Consider the following 17609-nt stretch of genomic DNA (forward strand, 5'->3'; position numbering starts at 1 on the left):
ACCAAGTGCCAAAAGATCTGGCACAGGAAGAGTTCAGTCTTGGTTCAAATAGGAAATAGTGACTGACTTGAAAGGCAATTATGCAGACTAGAGGTGGGAGAAAATAGTCTTTTATACTATAAGAATGATTACACCTTGAACTAACTTAGCCCTGGCAATTATTTTCATTTAATAAGTTGTTTTTCTCTTTTCAGCTTCTTGGTGGATCCTGAACAACTAGATGTTCTAGACATTTTCTTTACGGTTCCAAGTGCAAAACAAGTATTCTTATCTAAAATGTGAACTAGAAAATTCTCTGCAGTTACTAATCTAATCTATACTTTAATATATTTAAGGTGTGCACTCTTCTAAAATGTCTTCTATATCTTTCATGTGAAGTTTAGCTAAATTTTTGAATTTCACTATTCTCAATATTTGCTGTTTTGCTACATTGTAACCTAAAACACTTTAGTGGCAAAATCCTAATATGTGAAAAAAGTATACACATAAAGGAAAAAAATCGTGAAAAAGAAATGATAAAAAATAATTGAAGTGGGAACTTTTAGAGTATCCCTTCATAGGATAGCTTTTGTAGATTTGTCATAAACTATCAAGGTTAAGTCAGTGTTTTGTCATTTTTAAGTAACTGATTTTCTGTGAATGAAGTTTATTCTTGGTAGTGCTCACTCCATTCCCAACTCATGATCTTTTGAGCATCCACTTTACTGAAAGCTAATATGTGACCCAAAATGGTGTCCTTATGCGCAGAGAGCGACAGCAGGTGCACAGAGAAAAGGCCACATAAGGACACAGTAAGGAGGTGCCCAAAGCAAGCCAGGAGAGGCCTCAGAAGAAATCAATCTTCCTAGCACCTTGACCTTGGACTTCAAGTCTCTAGAACTGTGAGAAAATACCTTTCTCTTCTTTAAGCTAAAAAACTGTTAATAGTAATACATGAGCATACAACAGTCTTGACTGTAATCTATAGACACTATATACCTATCAGGTTATAAACTGGTTTTTCACGAGAGAACAATTCTGTGATAGTTAGAGTACCATTTAGTACTGTAACACCATTACATCATTTATTAGCATCATAATTCCCTTGTATGTAAGTTCAATAAATCAAGAAAATAGAATTTTGACAAAATCTGGATTCAAATTTTTGTCATATGATCCAGAGGACTAATTTTCTTATGAAAAATAGACATTTGCATCTAAATAATAGTTTCAAAATATTTAAATAATGAAATTTTAACCTAAGTAAACAAATATAAAACAAGCACAAAACTTTAAGGAAGTAATAAAATAAGGAAGGTACTACACAGAAAACCGTTTCCAATTTCAACACTAGAATGACAACAATTCTAGTTTCACCAGAACAGTTGGTTTGTTCTGTGTACCTAATAAATTTACTACACAAGCTCATATATTTTTAATAAAATCTCTTCTGATAAATGCTGCTAATAAAAATCCAGTGCATATGAAGTTTGTTACCATGTTATTCGATAGTCTAAATTCCTTTGAAACCACAGGTCTTCAAGGAAAAACTGTAAGGTTATTTATTTATTTATTTATTTATTTATTACTGCTGGAAAACTCAGAAGGTTGAGCTAAATTATATTTTTAAATATAAAATTTGACCTAAAATATTTTCTCAAATGAATTTATGGAATATTAGCTTCTATCAAAGGTATACCTTTGTATACACCTCAGTCCTCATCCATCTAAAGAAAAATTTTTTTCATAGCTTCTATGAGACAAGGGCAGTAAATTTTGACATATGCACACACGTGTGTGTGTGTGTGTATGTCTCTGGTCATTTCTAAAGTTGACAAACACTATGAAACAACACCTGGCTCAACTCTTTTAATTTATATACAAAGTAGAGAACATTAATGTAGATGTACAATGATTATTCAAACAAGTTATACATATGTACAAAGGCAAACAGCTAATAAAACACTTTGCAGTCTCTCTGATTATATACAGTGACTTTTGACATAAAACTCTTCTTGAAAAGGTTGGTTATGAATGGTTTCAAAAATACAAATCATAGCCAATCAAAACATATTTCAGTATTAGATTCAGAAAGTACCTAAGTCTTTTAAGTGTGAGGCAGTTTCCAAAGTACAATGGTGGTGTGGCTTTAAAAAGGTTTCTGCCCTCAGTAACAGTGCTGAGTGGAAGGGCTCTTTAGATTCCAAACGGGAATAGGTTCTGTCATCGTTTTTTTAACTAGAGTCAAAAAAGCCTTTATGGTAATTTAATTATGGTACTACTGACCCCAGCTCTTATACAGATTACACACAAATTGTTGTGTGTGTGTATATATATATATACATATATACACACTGGAACCTATAAGAAAAAAAAATAAATGAAAAATCTGGGCCCTAGGTTTAAATGTATCATTTTTAAGTACCCTATAAATTTGTGGTTTTAATGTATTTTTTTTCCGGGGAACAAAGTGTAATGAAAAGTAGTGTACTAAAAGACCAAGATGGGAAGCCTACCACGGACTAAAGCTTGAATCCAGGTAACAAGCCCAAAGACCAGTGAAGAAAAAGGTACTGGTTTTAGGAGTTCAGAATTCAGTTTACGATAAACTTTCTGCCAAATGATGGTCTTGAATGCCTTGCCAGTAGACCTGGGGATCTAAGAGAAGCAGGGAGAGTTTACACTTACCTTTATATCAGCAATTTTTTTTGACACTATGCTGGAAGAAACTTTTTTTTTCAATAGTAACATCCAGAGTGACAAAATGCAGGAGATTTATTATATAAAATTTCTAGGAGCTAAAAGTTTAGCCCCCAAATTCTTCATCCATACATGTTCCTGTCATAAGAAATTACAGAATTGAAACTTAATGTACCTCAATTATTTGCAAATGCCTAAATTTTTCCTCTTTTGGAAATAAAAATATCAGTTTTATTTTGCAATTGCCCAACTTCTTCTGTTCATGGAGTCTGATTAGAGACAACAAAACAAGTAGCAGCTATTTTTTACCTTGAGTTTCATTGTTTCCAAATTGTCAATCTCTGCTAGTAATTATGAATTTTAAACAGTTTTATCAAAAACCTAGAGACCAAAGAAATGCCTATTAAAATATTCTCCTTCCTGTCATTGAGAACTCTGCATTGAACATCCTGGGTCATTTTAAGCCTCTGGAGAGATTGTGAAGATCCTTTCAAAGTGCTGGTATGAAATCAGTGGAAAACAGAACAAAAGCCAACTTTAAAAGCAACAAGAAATTATATACCATATATACATCATAGCAAATACTTTATATTTGAGAATCTTTACAGCTTACATTTCCATTCCATTATTACAAGAGATGAAAAACAAAAAATTGCAAGTAGCATGCAAATTATAAATACAGCCTTCCCACTTTACTAACCAAATTCTTACTTTCCAGTGTTACTTCCCAATTTATGCAGGAAACTCCCTGCAAAGCTGAAACTGATTAGAAAATTCTTTATAGTTTAAAATATCTTTCTCATTTTAGGAGAAACCAAATACCCAACCATCAAAATTAAAAATAAACTGAATTGTCACAGTCCATTACAGTTATTGTTACTAGATCCACTTCATTTGCAGGTGTCCAAAATAGAAAACGAATAATTCTTTATCTTCAAATTCATCTGTTCTTAAAAGGCTACTTAAAACTTTGGTGGTTTTCCTGTAACATAGAAGAAAAAGTTAATTTATCAATTAGATTGAATGAATACAGTTTTTACTACTTAGTTTATCAAACCAAATACTGTGATCCTATTATGTGTTTACAGATCTTAAATGCATGTTACTATAGAAAGTATTAAAGTAACTGGAATCTGTCAAAAACAGTTCTATGTTCAGAAAAATATGTAATTCATTTTTAAATCTACTAGATTGTATTCCAAACCCGTTGTTTTTGTGATACCTGGCTTGTTCAAAATATGTATGTCAAAATTTTATTTACAAAATAAAATATTAGAGATGAAATAAGTCTGCAAATGAAAAAGTGACCATTTTTATATAGCACTCAAGTTTAGATTTATTCATACATACTCCTAAGATCTTTTCTGAGAGGTGGGATAATTTGAACATCATTAAGAACATTTTTTCATGGTAAAACATTCCTCTTGTGCAAGGTATTATGAAAGAAGCTTAAATTTTGAAAAACTGACTAGAGTTCTACAAGTTAGGGAGTTTAAGAGAAAAAGAGGCTTTGTATTCCAAAGGGTTAAAAATCCCAAAAATGGAGAGCGCAGGAGGTATGTTATGTCTCGCATTTGAGCCATTCTCAGCATACCTATATTCTGAGTTCATCTCAATAGAATACATTTACCCATATAAAAAAGTTTGAAAATTCTAATGTCAAATTCTAGTCAAAATGGAAATAAAGACAATTTACTAAGTGCATAATGACAGCTAAGTACTATCCAAGTTTTTCTATACATTATACATTATCCATCTATAAATTCTATACACTAATTATACATTTCTATTATGCATCTATAATCTCATCTGCAATCACAAAACTGAGGTTCAAGGTTACGTGACTTAAATTTGAACGGTATACTAGTACACAATTTGAACCCAAGCCTGATACCAAAACTCCTGTCATTTCCAATCAGTATGCTAAAAGATATGTGTATTTATTGTATTTATTCTGATAAAATTTGATGCAGTGACACAAATATAAAGCACTAAGAACAGCAAAAACACACTGAAGAGTAAGTGGGGTGACTTGTTTTACTGTATAAAAAGATGAATTGAGAAGAGTAAAGGGCCCAGAAACAGACCACACATATATTTCGACAAAGGTGGCAGAGGACTATCCTTTCAGTAAATATTGTTAGGATGACTGCATATCCATGTAGAAAAAAAAAAAAAAAAACTTGACCCCTGCCTTACATCATACAGTAAAATCAACTGCAGATGGATTACAGAACCTGACTGAAAAACAATAGAACTTTTAGCCTCTTTATCTTTCAATGGAAAAAATATTTCTTAAAATATAATTCCATTTTATTTCTTGACTGGAGTGGTAATTACTTACAGTAATTGGTTATATTATACATTTAGATTTATGTACTTTTCTGAATTATATTCCACAATAAGATTAAACATCTAGGGAGAGAATCCAGTAAAAATACTAAAGATGAATATTTTAGAATTAATACAAAATTAGAAAACTACTTACTGGTTTTTTAAGTACAATGGGATGATCAGGCAGAAAGTCTGGTTTTTTTCTGCAGATGGAAACACTTGAGAGCTTCAACAGGAAATCTCTGCTGTATTTAATTCTCTCTATAGATATTAAACATGAAATGTAATGTAAAATAAAGAACTCTCCTAGAACATTTTTTGGTTCATTGTTTTCTGAATGTCCCTTAATAGTCCATTATTTTATAAAATGAGGAGTAGTTTTTATGTAAAAGAGAAGAGAAGCAAAAAATTGTGGTATCTACTGCCTCTTTTTTTTTTTTCCTTTTAGGAGGAAAGGAAGCCAAGTAACCAAGGAAAAATGGGTAAGAGAGAAACATCTCAGAAAATGAGTAATGCATGGCTTCTTTCATCTGGTTATTCATATCTGGCAATAACGGCAGTAATACATGTTGGGCAATTCCAATCCTGCCAAAATAGAACCCTAATAAGCCTGTTTATACAATCAAAATCAAGAAAAATTTATTGTACATCTACACATCAGAGATGTGCTAAGTAATGGTGAAAAAGATCCAAGATAGGGTCCCCATCTTTAAAAGAGAATAAAAACAATGCTTCAAATATCTGCATATTTCTTATCAGAAACTATCACCATAAATGATCCCTTGCTGAGCCAGAAACAGCAGAGCAATATCTTTAAAGTGCTAGAAGAAAAGAACTAACAAGCTGGAATTCCGTAATGTGAAAAAGAAAAAAAAATATCTCCCGGTCTCCATCCCTGGTTCCTTACACAAAGCTCCTAAAACCCTTGCATTTATGTTAAATGATGAGTACTAAGACTATCTTTTGTTTTAGTATTTGGGTTTTGATCCTACTTCCTGACATACAGCTTTTTAAATCCCTTGGACTTTCCTGGGTGACAGAAATGCCTTTGTTCTAATGAGGTGACTTGGTGGGCTTCTGGACAGAGGCTGGTCAACAGAAAGATCAAGCCATGATTAGAAGCTTGAGACTTTCATCCCCACCCCCACCTCTTCCTAGAAGGGAAAGGGTTGGAGATTGAGTTAATGATTGATCATGCCACAAGATGATGCCTCCATAAAAATCCCCGAAGTATGGGGTTTGGAGAGCTTCTGGGTTGATGAACACATCCATGTACCAGGAGGGTGGCACACCCCAACTCCACAGGGATAGAAGCTCCTGCACTTGGGACCCTTCTAGACTTCGCCCTGTGTATCTCTTCATTTGGCTCTTCACCTGTATCCTTTATCATATCTTTTATTATATAATAAACTGGTTAAGTGTTAGTTTTCCCTAAGTTCTGTGAGCCATTTTAGCAAATGATCAAATCCAAGAAGGGAGACTTAACCTCTAATTTATAGCCAAGTTGGACAGAAGTTTTGAGTACTCTGGGGACCTACAACTTGCAACTCTCATCTGAAGTAGAGGGTAGTCGTGTGAGACTGAATCGTGAGGTTAAAAGACATTTTCAGAAAAGAAAAAAAACTAAAAGAATTTGTAACTAGCAGAATTAGTTAATCCACAAGAAATGCTAATGGAAGTTTCTCCAGTTGAAAGGCAACAATACTATACAGAAACTAATACTTAGAAATGAAGAATAAAAGAAAAAAGGTAAATAGCTGGATAAATATAATGGGCTCCTTTTTTTTCCTTCTAAATTTTATGTGTGTGAATGTTGAAAGCAAAACTTATGACACTGTCTAGTGGAGATATGATAATACAGTAACAGCAAAAAGGTCAGTGCAATGGTGTGGAGGGAAGAAACTTAGAAATGGTTGCAAGGTTTTACCATCACCATTTTGCATGAAGTAGTATAATGGTAACAAGTACACTGAGTTAGATATTATAATCCCTAGACAAAAATACAAGAAAATATAGCTAAAAAATCCAATAGATATAATCAAATACCAACAAAAATTCAAAAATATCCAAAAGAAGGCAGAAAAAGGAAAAAAAACAGGACAAACAGGAAATAAATAATAAAAGGCCTAAATCCAACTACATCACCTTACTTGTTAATGGTCTAAACAAGGGGTCAATAAGTTTTTTTTTTCTTTGGTAAAAGGCCTAATAGTAAATATCTGAGAGTTTTGGGACATAAAGTCTGTCACAACTACTCAGCCTTACAGTGCAAATGCAGCTATAGATAATAAAGCATGTGACTGTGTTCCAATAAATTTTAATTTCCAAAACAGAGATTTGAACTAAAGGACATAGTTTGCTAACTCTTAGGTTAAACGCTGTGATTAAAGGCCATAAACTGACACAGTGGATTAAAAAAAGAAAACATGCTGCCTGCAAGAAATACACAGGTTGAAAGTAAATGGATATAGAAATATATAGCATGCAAAGAGTACGAATAAGAAGGCAGGAGTGGCTATCTTAATATCAGCTAAAGAGATCATTAATGATGTGCCAAATGACAAAGTTTCAAAATACATAGAGAGGAAATGACAGAAATAAAAGAAATAGACAATTGCACAAAAATATCAAGTAATATAAAACAATCACCTCAGCACTTTATAGAAATAGACAAAAAATCAGAAAATACTTAGATCTGCACAATATCAACCACCTTGATTTAACTAACAGATATAGAAACTACATCAACAACTGCAAAATACAAATTATTTTCAAGTAGACATGGTAGAGTCACCAAGATAGACCATGTGCTGGGCTATAAAACAAGTTTCTAAATTTAAGGGTCTTGGGGGAAAAAAAGTCAAAATCACAAACAAGGAGACATTACAAATAATACCACACATACAAAAAGTCATATACAAAGAGACTTCTATGAACAATTATCCATCAAATTTGACAACCAGTAAGAAATGGATAAATTCCTAGAAATATAGAAGCTATCAAAGAGAAAATCTGAACAAATTATTACTAAGGAGATTTTATCAGTAATCAAAAACTTCCCAATAAACAAAAATCCAGGACCAGACGAATTCTACCAAACTTCAAAGAAGAATTGATACCAATCCTGAAACTCTTCCAAACTCTTCTAAACTTATGAGACCAGCGTTACCCCGATACATCCTTTTCTCAAAGGATGCCACAAAAATATTCAGGCCTTGATTAACACATGCAAAAATCCTCAACAAAATATTAGCAAACAAAATTCAACAGCACATTAAAAAGATCACAGTGGGTACAGAGAAAACATTCCTCAACATAATAAAACACAAGTAGGATGAACGCACAGTTAAAATCATACCCAATGGTGAAAATTGAAAGCTTTTTCTCTAAGATCAGGAACAAGACAAGGATGTCCACTCTTGCCACTTTTATTCAGCCCAGTACTGGAAGTCATAGCCACAATAATCAGACAAGAAATACAAGGCATCCGAATTGGTAAGAAAGATCTAAAGCTGTCACTATTTGCAGATGACATGATACTTTATATGGAAAACCCTAAAGACTCCATAAAAAAACTATCAGAATAAGTGAATTCAGTAAGATGCAGAATACAATTAAAATACAGAAATCTATTATGTTTCTATACACTAATTACAAATTATCAAGAAGAGAAATTAAGAAAACAATCCCATTTACAACTGCACTAGAAAAATAAAATAGGAATAAATTTAACCAAGGAGGTATAAAAAAAAAAAACTATATTCTAAAAACTATAGCACATTGATGAAAGAAACTGAAGATGACACAAATAAACAGAAAGATATTCCATGCTCATGGACTGGAAGAATTGATATTGTTAAAATGTTCATATTACCCAAAGCAATTTACAGATTTAATGTAATCTCTACTAAAATACTAATGGCATTTTTCACAGAACTAGAACAAAAAAATCCTAAAATGTGTGGAACCAAAAAAGACGATGAGGAGTCAAATATATCTTGAGAAAGAACAAAACTAGAGGTATCACACTCCAATTTCAAACTACACAAAGCTATAGTAATGAAAACATTATGGCACCTGCTCCAAAAAAGACCTACAGATCAAATGGAACAGAATAGGGAGCACAGAAACAAATCCACTTATATGGTCAATTAATCTATGATAAAGAGTCAAGAATACACAACGGGGAAGAGAGTTTCTTCAAGGGGGGCCTGGGTCGTTCAGTCAGTTAAGCTCCGCCTTTTGCTCAGGATTGAGTCCCATGTCAGGCTCCCCACTCAGCAGGGCATCTCTTTCTCCCTCTCCCTCTGCCACGCCCCCCCCACCACGCGCATGCTCCAGCACACTCTCTCTCTTAAATAAGTAAATAAAATCTTTTTTTGTTTGTTTAGTTTTATTTGTTTCCTGGGCAAGGATTTATTACATTGAGTAGGTAAAAAAGGGAAAGATAACACATCTTAATATCAGAACACAGAGAGTTAACATAAGAGAATAATATTAACAATGTATGCAATAAATTTGATTACCTAGACAAACCAAACACATTTCTTAAAAGTTCTAAACTTTTTTTAAAATAATTTTTTATTATGTTAGTCACCATACAGTATATCCTTAGTTTTTGATGTAGTGTTCCATGATTCATTATTTGTGATAAAATCTTTTTTTAAAAAAAAAGTCTCTTCAATATGGTGTTGGGAAAACCGGATGGCAATCAAAGGAATGAAACTTGACTGCTTTCTTATACCATACACAAAAACAAACTCAAAATGGAGAGAGAGCTAAAAGTAAGACTTAAAACTATAAAACTCCTAAAATAAAATAGAAGGTAGTAATCTCTTAGACCTCAGTCTTAGCAATATTTTTTTAGATCTGTCTCATTAGGCAAGGGAAACAAAAGCAAAAATAAACAATTGGGACTACCATCAAATTAAAGGCTTTTTGCAAGGCAAAAAAACCAACAAAATTTAAAGACAACCTACTGAATAGGAGAAGATATTTGCAAATGATACAACTGATAAGGGATTAATATCTAAAATATATAAAGAACTCTACAACTCAACACCAAAATAAATCCAATTAAAAATGGGCAGAGAACCTGAATAGACATTTTTCCAAAGAAGATGCAGATGGCAAAAGGACACACGAAAATATGCTCAACATTTAAGCATCAGAGAAATATAAATCAAAACCACAATCAGCTATCACTTCACACCAGTCGAAATAGCTAGTCTATCAAAAAGACAAAAAATAAACATTGACAAGGATATGGAGAAAAGGAAACTCACGCAATTTGTGAGAATGTAAACTAGTAACAGCCACAACAAACACAGTATTGAAGATTCTTCAAAAAATTAAAAATAGAAATAAATCCAGCTATTCCACCTCTGGGTATTTACCCAAAGAAAAAAACACTAATTCAAAAATATCTATATAGCCCCACGTTCACTGCAGCATTATTTACAATAGCCAAGATATGGAAGCCACCTGTTTACTGATTTGGGAATGGATAAAGAAAATGTGTGTACACACACACACACACACACACACACACACACACGGAATATTACTCAACCATAAAAAATAATGAAATCTTGCCATTTGTGACAACATGGATGTACTTAGAGAGTATTAAGTGAAGTGAAATAAGTCAAATGGAGAAAGACAAATACGGCACAACCCCACATTTACATGTGGTATTTTTAAAAAAACTAAGAACAGATTGGAGGTTGCCAGAGTCAGGGGGTGGAACATGTGCAACGTGGGGAAAGGGAGTCAAAAGGTACAGATTTCCAGTTATAAAATAAATAGGTCATAGGGATAATATGCACCATGGTGACTATAGTTAATAATATTGTGCCACACATATGAAAGTTGCCAAGAGAGTACAACACAAGAAAAAAAAATGGAACTATATACGGTGACAGATGTTAAGCAGACTTACTGAGATGGTCATTTCCCAATATATACAAATTTTGAATCATTATGTTGTACACCTGAAACTAATATAATGTATATGTCAATTGTACTTCAATAAAACAATGCTAAAAAATAAATTTCAGAGACTTGAAATCATACAGACTATATTCTCTGAAAACAAAATAAAGAAATCTATAAGAAATCCATAAAAACTTCAAGTATCTTAGAAATTAAATAACATACTTTAAAATAATTCACAAGTCAAAGATAAAATAATGAGGAAATTAAAAATGTTTTAAATTGAATGACACTATAACATCAAAATTTGTGGAGTATATCTAAAAAGGTGCTCCAATAGAAATTTATAAATTCTTAAAATATCTACAAAAAATTACCTAACAATCCATTTTAAAATGCTAGAAAAAGAAGAACTAAACCTTAAGTATAAGAAAGAAATTTATAAATAGATATCACCAAAATAGAAAACAATATGTAAAATTAAAATGCCAAAAGCTGGTTCTTTGAAAAAGAAAACTGAATTTGATGAATCTTAAGCTAGATTAATTGATGCAGAAAAGAACACAAAAAACAAATACCAAGGTTCAAAAATGGGTTGTCCAGGGGCGCCTGGGTGGCACAGTCAGTTAAGTGTCCTGCTCTTGGTTTTGGCTCATGTCATAATCTCAGGGTGATGAGATCAAGCCCCATATCAGGCTCTGCTTAAGATTCTCTCTCCCCTCTCCCTCTGCCCTTTTTTTCGCACCCGCCCCTTTCTCCCTCTCTAAAATAAATGCATAATTTTTTTTAAAAAGGGGGGTTGACCACAGACTGTACAGGTGTTAAATAGAAAATAAGAGATACTATGAATAACTTCAAGCCAACATTTGACAACTTGGATAAAATGGATATACTCTAAGTTTTTTGTGGACACATTTTTTTTTTCATTTCTCTTTGGTAGAAAACCAGTCATGAAAATTCTGGGTTAATAGTACATTGGAAATCAGGATCTCTTGGAATTGCTATAGATTTATTTATTTTAGTGGGGGGAGGAGCAGAGACAGAGGAGAGAGAATCTTAAGCAGGCTCCACGCTGAGCAGGGAGCTGACATGGGGCTGGATCTCATGACTCTGAGATTATGACCGAAGCTGAAACTAAGAGTCAGATGCTTAACCAACTGTGCCACCCAGGTAGGTACCCCAATAAAGATCTTTTTTTTTTTTTAAAGATTTTATTTAATTATTTATTTGACAGAGATAGAGACAGCCAGCGAGAGAGGGAACACAAGCAGGGGGAGTGGGAGAGGAAGAAGCAGGCTCATAGNGAAAGAGAGAGACTGGGCAGTTGTTGCTGCTGTAGTGCCACATATAAAAGCTGAATGAGAATTTTCCAGTGATGGGAATGCCTTGTGCTTTTTAAAAGTACCAATGGCTAATACTCAGTTCCAAGGTGTTCTCTGGACTATGCTGTCAGATAAAGAAACTTGGGGACGCTATTAGGAAGTAAAACCAAAAGAATGAGAAGAAAGAAAATATGAGAAAATTAGAGAATCGAGTAGACTAATATCACTAACATCTGACTATAATAGGCATTTCAGGAAGAAAATAGAGAAAATGGAGATGAGAAAAATCATCAAAAAAATATCCACAAAATTCCACATCAGAAAACCAAAGTGCACCAACTGTCCAGAAAAAAAAAAAAAAAAATTGAGGGGAAAGAAAACCCACACAGAGGTACATTAGGAAATTTAGAAGAGCAAAGATAAACACACAATCCAAAACACTTCCAAAGCAAAAAAAAAAAAAAAAAAAGCAAAAACAGAAAACAAGGCCATTTATAAGTACTGGGGACCTGAATGTCACTGAACTTTGCAGAATTAAAAGCCAATTAATACAGCCTGCTGGAAAATGAAGCAAAATGCCTTAAAATTTTAGAATGAAAATAACTTTCAACCTGGAATTTTGTTAATCAAATTTTATATTTAATCTATACAATGAAAACTCAGCTAGTTCTGCATGAATGTGAGTTCCCAAAGTATAGCCTCCTGAGGTTGAAGACTCACTCCCTGCCCTCAGGAAGGTTTTACTTGGCAAGTTTTGACAATACTACTAAACAGAAATCTGCAAATTCTCCTTTTCTCCTTCTCCAAAGCTTTACTGAAGTATAATTCACATACTATAAAATTCATTCCTTTTGAGTGTGCAAATGAATGATTGTTAGTATATTTACAGAGCTGGGAAATCACTGCCACAATCTATTTTTAGAATATTTATATCAACTACCATCTGACACTTCACTCCCATTTGTAGTCACTCTCCATTCTCAATCCCATCAAAGCAAACATTTCTTTCTAAGGATTTGCCTTTTCTAGATATTTTATATAAATGAAATCATACAATATCCAACCTTTTGTGTCTGGCTTTAGAGGTTCATTCTACCTGGAATTTTCTCTCTAACCAAACTATCAATCAAGCATGTAATTAGTACATTTTCAAATACACGAATTCAAAGAATACACAAACCAATACCTTTTTTTTTTTTTTGAAGCTCCTGGAAAATGCACTGAGCAAAATAAGGAGGTAAATCAAAAAAGACGAAAACATAGGGTCAAGAAACAAAAGAGTAAGTCAGCAAAAGTAACCAAGAAAGAAACCTTAAAATTCTATCCCTCCACCAAAGCAACAAATTGTCAAAAATTTCCAGAACCAACTTTTTCTGAATTCTGGAATTAAACGTTTACAAAACCAGGGGAATGCTTAGTAAAGAAAAGAATAGCTAAATTCGCTAAAGAGTTTTGTGGCATTTTAACTTGCCTGAGAAGATCTCCCCCAACCCAGATTGGCAACGGCCTTGAAAACAACTGCTCTCATTCCTGGTACAGGTTCCCAGTACTGGAGAGAACAGTGCAAATCATATTCTCAGAAAACCGTGGTTTTCATTTTGACCTCTCTGGTGGCTAAAGGTGATTTGCTTTTATCTCACCTAAGAACTCTCCTGGGCCTGAGGTTGCTATCTGAATCCATTTGTCAAAACATTTATAGGGAAATATATCAGCCATTTCCACCTGGGAGAAGGGATAACAATTAAAGCAAACAACAGGAAAACCTAAAAAGCTTAGGAATAAAGATTAGGGAAAAAGATGCTTTGGGAATTAAGGGCACAGAAAGACAGATGTTCCTAGGAATCTAGAAGGCTACATGCAATGTAAAGGCTAGGCTCATGCTCAAAGACTTGAGAAGGTCCTAAGCTGTCCCTTCTGTCTGACCTTCAAGTTTTTCAGAAGCAAGAAGTAAAGTCAAAGGAAGAGTTGTAAACTGCCTGATCGAGTACTTACAAAAGGCACATTCAACACACATATAGAAGCCATATACAAAGATTGAGAGAGGTTTTTTCTTCCTTTTCTGTTTTTTGGTTCTAGGTATTGAAGGAATTCTCTGCCAAATTATCAGCTGACCATGAAGATATCACAACAGAGACTTGAGTGGCCACATGTAACAAACATAGACTTTACAACATTAGTTCACAAAAGTCACTAGACAAACAACAAAAATTACAACAAACAGCAGCGAAAAACCCTTAAAAAGGGAGAAAATCTGATTTCCAGAGTTAATACATTATATTCAAAATACTCAGTTTTCAAAAACAACAACAAAATACAATACATGCGAAGAATGAAGAAAGTGTGGCCCATATATAGGAAAAAAAAGACATTAATAGAAAATTTCTCTGAGAATGCAGAGATATTGGATTTACTAGAGAAAGACTTTAAATAAACTATTTAAACTACGCTCAAAGAACTAAAGGAAACCATAAGAAAGTGTCTTGCCAAATAGAAAATATCGATAAAAAAATAAAAATTATAAGAAGGAACCAAACAAATTCTGAGGGAAAAAAAGTACAATAACCAAAGTGAAAACTTCACTAGAATGGTTCAATAGCAGATATGAGAAGGCAGGAGAAAGAATCAGCAAATTTAAAGTCAATTGACATTATCCAGTCTGAGGAGTAGAAAGAAAAAAAAATGAAGAAGAATGAACAGAACCTACAATATTTGTGGGAGCACAGCAAAAATACCAACAAATGCATAATGGGAGTCACAGGAGGAGAGGGGAGAGAGAAAGGACAAAAAAATATTTAAAGAAATAATAGCAGAAAACTCCCCAAATCTGATGAAATGCATAATCCGACACAACCAAGAAGTTCAACTACAAATTGAATACACGCAAAGAGGTTTCACGCTGAGATGCATTATAAGCTTATAAGCAAGACAATCCTGAGGTCAGCGAGAGTAGCAATTTGTCACTTACAAAGGGTTCTCAATTGGATAAAATGCTGATTTCTCATCAGGAACCATGTAAGCCAGAAGGCAGTAGAGAAGATAAAGTACTGAAAGTAAAAAACTCAACAAAAAAATCTATATCCAGCAACACTACCTTCAGAAATGAAAAAGAAATTGAGACATTCAGATAAACAAAAACTGACAGTTCATTGCTTGTAAACTTGCCTTAGAAAAAATGCTAAAAGAAATCCTTTAAGCTGAAATAAGAAAGTACAAAGTAACTGGAATCCACATTGAGAAGTAAACACCAGTAAACCTAACTACATTGGCAAGTTAAAAACTAGTATCAATGAATTTTTGGATGTAACTCCCCTTTCTTTCTATATGACTTAAAAGACAAATACATAAAATTGCAGAATTATAAATCCAGGTTAATAGATTGATTACACATTTGAAGATGGAATTTGTGACAATGGCATTGTAACGTGGGATGAAACTATACAGGCGAGAGTTTTGTATAATATTGAAACTAAATTGATATTAATTCATACTAGATTGTTGTAAATTAAGTAATTCCCTAGTGCAACTACTAGGAAAATAACTTCAAGATACATAATAAGGGATATGAAAAGGAAATAAAAATGATACAGTAGAATCTATTAAACACAAAAGAAACTATTAAGGAGGAAATGAAAAAAAAGATATGACTTATAGAAGACAAATAGCAAAATGGCTGGTGTTAGTCTTTCCTTATTAGTAATTACAATTAAGTATCAGTCATAAACACTCCAATTAAAAGGCAGGGATTGGCAGAATGGATTAAAATATGATCCAATTATATGCTGTCTGAAGATACTCACTTTAGATCCAATCACAAAAATAAGTTAAAAGTGAATGAATGAAAAAGATGTTTGATGCAGACAATAACCAAAAGAGAGCTGGAGAGGGCATACTAATAATAGACAAAACAGTCTTTAAGGCAAAAATTGTTACAAGAAATAAAGGAGAATATTATACAATGATAAAAGGGTCAACTCATTAAAATGATAACAATTAGGAACATATTTTACCTAACAACAGAAGGGAAAACTGACAGAATCAGAGGCACACACAGAATTTAAAAATAACAGCTGGAGATTCCAAGGATCCCACTTTCAATAATGAACAAAAAAACTACACAGATGATCAACAAGGAAATAAACAGAGAGCACAAACAACATTATAAGCCAACTAAACCTAACAAACAAATACAGAACACTTCACTCAAAAATACCAGAATGTACATTCTTCTGAAGTACACACGAAACTTTCTCCAGGATGCACCATGTTAGGCTACACAGAATAAGTCTAAAAAAATTTTAAAAATAATGGTATCATACAAAACATCCTGACTATAATGCAACGAAAGTAGAAATCCATAACAGAAGTAAAACTAGAAAATTCACAAATACATGAAAGTTAAAAACATACTCTTAAACCAATGGTTCAAAGAATAAGAGGACTGAGAAATACTTTGAGACAAAAGAAAACAAAGACACAACATACCAAAATTTAAGAGATACAGAAAAAGCAGTGCTCAGAGCAAAATAACTACAAATGCCTATATTAAAAAGGAATAGCTCAAATCAATACCTAATATCAAACATTAGGGAACTAGAAAAAGAAGAGCAGACTAAATCAAAAACTAGCAGAATGAATGAAATAATAAAGATGAGAGTAAAGATAAATGAAATAGAGATAGAAAAACAATAAATCAACAAAGCAAAAGTTGATTATTTGAAAGGATCAAAATTGACAAAGATTAACTAGAAGAAAGACTCAAATTACTAAAATCATGAATAACAATGATTTTGTATCCTGCAGCTTTGCTGAATTCATTTATTAGCTCTACTACTTTTTTACATGTACTACACTTTAGGATTTTCTATGTATAAGACTGTGTCATCTGTCAATAAAGATAACTTTACTTCGTCCTTTCCAATTTGAATGTCTTTTATTTCTTGACTAATTGCTCTGGCTAGTACTTCCAGTATAATGTTGAATGAAAGTGGTGAAAGTAGGTATCCTTGACTTGCTCTTGATCTTACTGGGGAAAACTTGAAGGCTTTCACCACTATGATATTAGCTATGGGCTTCTCCTATATCGTACCCTTTATTATGTTGAAGAAATTCCCCTTTATTTCTTGCTTGATGAGTGTTTATTAAGAAAGGGTGTTGGATTTTGTAAAATGCTTTTTCTGCAACAATTGAGATGGTGATGTATTTTTTTGTCCTTGCATTCTGTTAATGTGGTGTATTATACAAACTGATTTTCACATGTTGAACCACCCTTGCATTCTCAGGATTAATCCCACATGGCCATGATATATATTTTTACTCTGCTGCTAGGTTTGGTCTGCTGGT

At 33.0% G+C, this 17609-nt stretch overlaps 2 protein-coding genes across 4 annotated transcripts in view; one reads left to right on the plus strand and one right to left on the minus strand.

Moving 5' to 3' along the window:
- The window catches only part of NECAB1 (N-terminal EF-hand calcium binding protein 1), a 222406-nt gene that overhangs the window by 182951 nt on the left and 21846 nt on the right, over window positions 1-17609 (plus strand). Inside the window, exons 13-14 of one of the 2 annotated variants that reach the window (XR_005833662.1) lie at window positions 195-881; window positions 5462-5495. Coding sequence is in view for 1 of the 2 variants with exons in the window: in XM_040625788.1 (XP_040481722.1) it covers window positions 195-220 (26 nt within the window). In the remaining variant the exon portion in view is untranslated. Of the gene's footprint in view, window positions 1-194; window positions 3506-5461; window positions 5496-17609 lie in introns of those variants that run through there. The other variant, XM_040625788.1, reaches the window with a different exon arrangement.
- The window catches only part of CUNH8orf88 (chromosome unknown C8orf88 homolog), a 43402-nt gene continuing 29368 nt past the window's right edge, over window positions 3576-17609 (minus strand). For both annotated transcript variants that reach the window (XM_040625790.1, XM_040625789.1), the window contains 2 exons: window positions 5168-5274; window positions 3576-3661 (listed from right to left, as the gene is read on the minus strand). In XM_040625790.1, coding sequence (XP_040481724.1) covers window positions 3638-3661; window positions 5168-5274 — 131 coding nt within the window. In that variant the 3' untranslated portion in view covers window positions 3576-3637. The remainder of the gene's footprint in view (window positions 3662-5167; window positions 5275-17609) is intronic.

This window comes from Ursus maritimus, unplaced genomic scaffold (assembly GCF_017311325.1).
Source record: "Ursus maritimus isolate PB19 unplaced genomic scaffold, ASM1731132v1 scaffold_9, whole genome shotgun sequence".
Lineage (NCBI taxonomy): Eukaryota > Metazoa > Chordata > Mammalia > Carnivora > Ursidae > Ursus > Ursus maritimus.